Source organism: Lepisma saccharinum, chromosome 1 (assembly GCF_977018435.1).
Source record: "Lepisma saccharinum chromosome 1, izLepSacc3.1, whole genome shotgun sequence".
Taxonomy (NCBI): Eukaryota; Metazoa; Arthropoda; class Insecta; order Zygentoma; family Lepismatidae; genus Lepisma; species Lepisma saccharinum.
In genome coordinates, this window is record NC_139229.1 from 26,994,351 (window position 1) to 27,001,233 (window position 6,883).

Genomic DNA, 6,883 nt, shown 5'->3' on the forward strand with positions numbered 1-6,883 from the left:
GAAAGGGTTGATTATATCATTGCTTATTAAATTCATGGTTCAAGAAGTCCTCAGTTTTGTAAAATAAATGATCCATTAGTATCTGATTTACTATTTTCCTGAAATTGATGATTGTTATTTTTTATTATCTCTGATCAAAGATCCTCGAGGATAAAGTATTAATATATTGAATGAATATTCAATTTTATGGTGCTTCAATTTACTATGTAGAAATTTCAATTAAAACTAAAGGCTTCACAAAGACTCGAACCTGGTTTCTGCCATACCGTACCATTGCTATATCAACTTAGCTACCGAGCCAGCCCTAGTTTCATCTTATTTTACCTTGATGAAATAACTATCTAGCCTTCTTAAACCCGAAGGTTCATGGCTGCAGCAACACAGGCTTTCCATCTGTAACTATCCTGAGCAAGATCTGTATACTCTTTTCCATCCCTACAGATTTCCTTTAGGTCCATCTCAACGTTGTCCCACCATCTTCGTCTTGGCCTTCCTACAGGTCTCTTACCATCAGGTTTCCCAACAAGAATCCTGTAAACTCCTCTTTCCTCTCCCATTCGTGCCACATGGCCTGCCCACCTAAGTCGTCTTGATTTAATTATTCTAATAATATCTGGACATGAATACAAATTATGTAGTTCTAAATTATGTAACCTTCTCCACTCACCTGTCTCCTCATCCCTTTTAGGTCCAAAGATTTTCCTAAGGATCTTATTTTCAAATACTCTCAATTTATGTTCCTCTTTCAATGTAAGGGACCAAGTTTCACATCCATATAATACTACAGGCAAAATTACTGTTTTGTATATTTTAACTTTTAGTTTCTTAGATATTAAACGAGAAGACAAAAGTTTATGAAGAGAGAAGTAACATGCATTTCCTGAATTAAGCCTACTTTTTATTTCCTCTTTAATATAATTTTCACTTGTTAATATTACTCCTAAGTATTTGAATTTGGAAACTGGTTCAAACGAATTGTTATCAATAATTAGATTTTGATTATTACCTAACACTTGGTTTCGGCCTGTAAGCATATATTTAGTTTTCTCTTTGTTAACTTCCAAACCTATCTCTTTAGCAGTTTTGAAAAATATTTTAGCATTATTCTTAATTGTATTCACATCATCCCCCAGTAAGTCTACATCATCTGCATATGCTAACTGAGTCACACCATTTAATTTTAGTCCTTCTTTAGTTTCTTTTACCTTCCTAACAGCATATTCTAAGGCAAAATTAAAGAGTAATGGAGATAATGCACCTCCTTGTTTTAACCCATCATGAATTGTAAATTTATCAGACACAATAATACCCACACGAATTTTACTTTGTTTCACTGGTGCATACTTTTATCATACTAACAAGCTTCTTAGGTATTCCAAACTCTACTACTATATTATATAATTTATCTCTCTTGATCGAATCATATGCTTTTTTGAAATCAATGAATAGCTGATGAACATTTTGATTATATTCCCACTTTTTTTCAAGTGTCTGTCTGATGTGAAAAATTTGATCTGTAGTTGATCTGTTACGTTTAAATCCACATTGATAATCCCCTATAATTTCATTAGCATATGGGGTTAGTCTTGTTAAAAGAATGTTAGATAATAATTTATATGTTGTTGAGAGTAGAGAAATTCCACGGTAATTATTGCAATTCATTTTATCACCTTTTTTCAAACACAGGTACAATTATGGATTGTTTCCACTGTTGAGGGATTTCTTCTTTATTCCATATTAAACAAATTAATTAATGAATTTGACATATTAAAGAATTTCCACCATATTTAATTAACTCAGCTGGTATTAAATCAATGCCAGGTGCTTTGTTATTCTTTAGCCTTTTAATAGCATCTTTAACTTCAGTCAAGTTAGGTTCTGGAACTAAAGGTTCTGCTGTGTGGACTTCATTTACTTCTGATTTATTTCCTACATGGACATTTAAAAGGTCATTAAAGTAGTTCTTCCATCTATTTAGAATATCGCTTGGGTCAGCTAGAAAATCAGTCTTTATATTTTATCAAGTTTACTTTAGGTTGCCACGCCTTTCTAAACTCATTTACACCGTTATATAAATCTGATATTTTTATTCTTGCTGTTTGTTTCAATTTCGTTAATTTTGCTTTTCAAGTAATCTCTTTTTTACTTCTAAACATGCGGTTAACTTCTCGCTTTATTCTATTATAATTGCTTAGATTTGTATCATCAGAGTTATTTAACCACCTAAGTCTGGCCTGATTTCTTATTTCTATTAGATTATGACATTCATTATTAAACCATGGCTTACTTTTTCTTTGTTTATGGTATCCTATACTTTCTTTAGCTGCTGATTCTATTGCATTACATATGTGCTCCCAATTCTTATTTACGTCTGTTTCATTTATATTTTCATCATTTATATCCTGCAAAACATCAGATCTATTGGACAGTTTAATTTGGTAATCTTTCTTAATTCTTTTATAATTCTTTCATCAGCAAATTTTCCTGTATTAAATTTTATAACTTTTAGATTTTGTTGCTTATGATTTATCACTGAGAGTCTTTCTCTTAATTTAGCAATTACTAAATAATGGTCACTGGCACAGTCAGCACCTCTGTGTACGAACGTCAATTATACTAGTATGCCTTCTCTTATCAATGAGAATATGATCCATCTGATTATGAGTTTTACCATCTGGAGAAGACCAGGTATATTTATGGATATCTTTGTTTAAAAATGGTACTTTTCACAATTAAATTCTTTGACGTTGCAAAAGTAATCAATCTTATACCATTATCATTACTTAATTCATGAAGACTTTCTTTACCAATCGTGGGTTTAAATGTCTCTTCTTTGCCAATCTGTGCATTACAGTCACCTAACAGAATTTTCATATCATACTGAGAAAATTTATCAAGGACCTGTTGTAACTGCATAAAAATAATCTTTAGTATTATCATCTTTATCTTCCTTTGGTGCATGTATGTTTATTAAAATAATTCATTAATAAATTCTACTGTTGTAAGAGCCGAAATAATTCTATTATTTATTAAAAAGCCTGTTCGAAAATTATGATTTTCAGTACCACCATAGAAAAAAGTATAATTTTTAATTTTAGAATTCCCTTCTCCTGGCCACCTAACTTCCTGGACAGCTACTACATCTAATTTATACTTAACTGAAATGCCCCAGGCCGGTAAATGCTCAGAACATTCCAGGTGCCTAATTTAATATCCTTATTCCCAATGTAGATCTTATCCTTAGTCCAGGGACCTCCCAAAGTAGTCCCCGCCCTGAGATCCGAATGGGATATTTTACCTTTGGAACATCCATGGCCTCATATTGCTGTTTCATGACATGTATTTTTACAGTGCAGAGTTGTCAGCTCTATGCCTAACCCCCAACATAAATGGAGGACCGCACCTGTCTTTGGTCAGCGGATCCCTCTGATCTAGCTGGGAGGATCACATTGTAGTCCACCAACCATACCCCACTTCTGCCGATTGTGGGACGCTCATAGAGCCATGACAGGACAGCTCTGTAAATCCAAGCAGAGCAAAATGTTGACCATTTCACTCTTTGGTTGACTAACTGCAGTGAACAAGTCACTGGGCAATGAGGTCGTCACATCCCTATGCCTATTATCTCCCAATAAATTTATAAATATATAATGGAAGCAAAATGCTGGAATATTGATATGTTGGCATATTAATAATAATAATACTAATAATAATGGTTATGATCATGATTATTATACAATAACAAATATTATAAACTGAAATGAAATTGTTTGCATAATAGATCACTGTGTCAAACAGTAATGCATTTTACTAACTATATTTTCTCTTTTTAGCTGGTTGGTGTAATATTTGCTGTGTGCCTAGCAAGAGATTTGAAGAGGAAGTTTGAGTATGTGTAACACGTATTTGCAAGAAATTGATGGAAAAAGACTTAGCAGTATTTACATCCCAAGTTTCAATTTTAGTAACATCCTGTTATATTTGCTTGTGTGTAATCTTCTTGCATGCATACCGAAAGAAGTTTTTCAACAACAAAAATTCAGAATTTTCAGTGATATAATTTCATTGTCAGTTTCATAAACTTGTAAACCAAATTATAAATTGTCAAATTATTATTACATTTTTGTAACATCACTGTTCAGTGATGTTACATTTCATACTCTTTAAATAAGTCTAATTTTATCTTATGTTAGTGTTTTGTATATTCTTCCTTTATTTTAAATGTTGTAATGCTTTTGCCAAAATGTTTATCACATGGTATTTGGCTAAAAATATATTGGGAGAAACAGCATTGTAAATCATCATAGCATTTTTCTAATTATGGTTTGTATTATATTATATATTTATATAATTATGTAATTATATTATATACAGGCAAATTTGGGATGTCATAATGAGAAATTAAGAATGAGGGTGGAGGAATAAAGGGATGAAGAAATTTTAAGTATGCTAATTGACACCTGAGCAGCTTAACATGATGAGATGAATTACTTACAAGTCCGCAACCTAAAGATACTTTTTGTATTTTTTTTTTTGGTGGAAATAATTTTAACACTATGTGCCTTACCAGTGTGCACAAATATTTTTGTAACCTATCCATTATGCAGCTCCATTTTTTACAATAAAGAGACAATTGTGAATATTCAGTGAAGTGTTATTTTTGTATATGTAAATAAGATTGGAATAGTCTTAAAATTACTACATGCAATAATTGAAATCTTAGAGATTACTTCTAGTTGTCCACACTTTTTTTTATTATAGTTTATATGCTGCAATTGTGTGAAACTGAATTAAAATGATTACAGTTAAAATTCAATATATATTTTGTGTGGATACATAATTTGACTTTAAATATATTTCAACATGACACCAGTGCATTGTTAGAAGTTAGCATTATTTCAGTTTCTGTAGAATTGCTTTCTTTATTCAATGTTTGTTTTGTGAGTAACATTTGTCAAATTAACATTCTCGAACTTACTGAGTTGTTGATTGTATATATCTATTTTGAATCCTTGAGAAATTATTTCTAAACATTCTGTAAGTGGTTAGTGAATACCAAATTTATGTGGAATTTCTCAAAACTTAAAACAATTGCAATATTTTCTAATTATTCCGGAACACACAATTATTACATATTTTTCACAAAGGAAACTAATCTTATAATTTGAGCATTATTAATATTTCAAATTTCATGTTGATTTGTAACACAACATGGTTTTGTATTACTATAGTCACTACCATGCAATTTTCAGATAAAACTAGATTAACTGTGTTTTTCTTCTATGAATTTCTGTTTCTCATTTACACACTTGAATCATATTGCAATAGTTTTTATATTAAAATTGTGTAAATGTTTACATATGATTGTTACCTATAGTTTTGCATGCATGCATATGGACATGTTTATTTTTAGATGTGTCGTGTGAAAAAGACTAATATGTAAATGAATAGTCACTTCTTGTGAAACAACACTGAAACTTCACAAATTTTCATTATAAAGGAAGTAGAGAAGTGTACGAAAGGGGAAGATGTGTTGTTCCATGCATGTATACTAGTCTAAAGTGTTGTCATTTCAGTATAGATCTTAATGCTATGTTTTTCAAAAACTGTCTCATTCAGAATCTAGACTGATGTTCAAAATGCTGAAAGTTTCAAACTGTTGTGAGTCTCAACTTTTATTTCTGTCAGTGTGCTCTGTAGAGATTATAAGAATTGGCTACACAATTAACATTCTAAATAAAACTTTGCATTCTGATAATACGATTTTTAAAAATTATCCCTTTCTGCTGACAAGATCTAATATATATGTATACGTGTGTGTTTGATCATATACACGAGGGTGAATCAAATATGAACGAGCCTTGTACGGAAAAACAACATTTATTGAAGGAAACCGAGACATTGCCAAATCTTTATTTTCTACATAAGTCTCCGCCCTTAGTGATACATTTTTCCCAACGTTGTGGTAGGTTCTTGATGCCGTTCTCATAGAATGAAGCTGGGCGGGTAGCCAACCAGTTGCACACAAAGGTTTCCACCTGATCGTTGGTCGCAAATTGCTCGCCCCAAGTGCTTCTTTGAGGGGTCCGAACCGGTGAAAATCACATGGTGAAAGGTCTGGGCTGTGGTCTACGGTGGATGCGGAAGTGGTTCCCAATGCATTTCCACCAGTTTCTGCCACTTAACACCTGCTGTATGGGGTCTGGCGTTGTCGTGGAGGAACAAGACCTGGCGGATGGGACAGCCTAGTAGTTTGCGTCGATACTGCACCTTAACTTGATCCAGGAGGCTGCAGTAGTAGGGTGCGTTGATGGTCCGACGTTTGTGTAAGAAATCCACCAGTAGGATCCCCCTCCAGTCCCAAAACACCGTGGCCAACACCTTCCCGCAGACAACCGAACTTTGGACTTCCTCCTCCACTCCATGCTGGCATGCTTGGATGCTGGGGTGTAATGAGGCACCCATATCTCGTCACAGGTAACGATGTGATGCAAAAATACTTCCCCTTCCAAGTCAAAAACGAGTGTGAAGCTGGCGAGCAATGCGAACTCGGTCATCTTTTTGAGCAACATTCAGCAGCTTGGGAACCCACCGACCTGTGATTTTGCGGAAGCCCAAGTGCTTTTTGATGATTGATTGGACACTTCCATAGCTCACACAAAGTTCTGCCGCAATTTGCTTCAGTGACTCGGCGATCCTGTTCAACAAGCTCACGAACAAGCCATGTTGTCATTCGTCCCACTGGTGCGAGGACGACGGGGGTGCACTTCATTTGCAACACATTCACGGCCTTGCTGGAATTCCTTACACCACACCTTCACTCTTGCCCACGAGAGGGTACCATTCCCAAACTGGGCCTGCAGTCTCCGGTAAGTGAGGAACT

At 33.9% G+C, this 6,883-nt stretch overlaps 1 protein-coding gene across 1 annotated transcript in view; it reads left to right on the forward strand.

Annotated features, from left to right (window-relative positions):
- Nucleotides 1-5,758, forward strand: part of LOC145993971 (CD63 antigen-like) — a 41,636-nt gene extending 35,878 nt beyond the window's left edge. Inside the window, exon 5 of the mRNA XM_083129993.1 lies at nt 3,834-5,758. Within this exon, the coding sequence (XP_082986119.1) occupies nt 3,834-3,899 (66 nt within the window). The 3' untranslated portion in view covers nt 3,900-5,758. The remainder of the gene's footprint in view (nt 1-3,833) is intronic.
- The last annotated feature ends 1,125 nt before the right edge of the window (nt 5,759-6,883 follow it).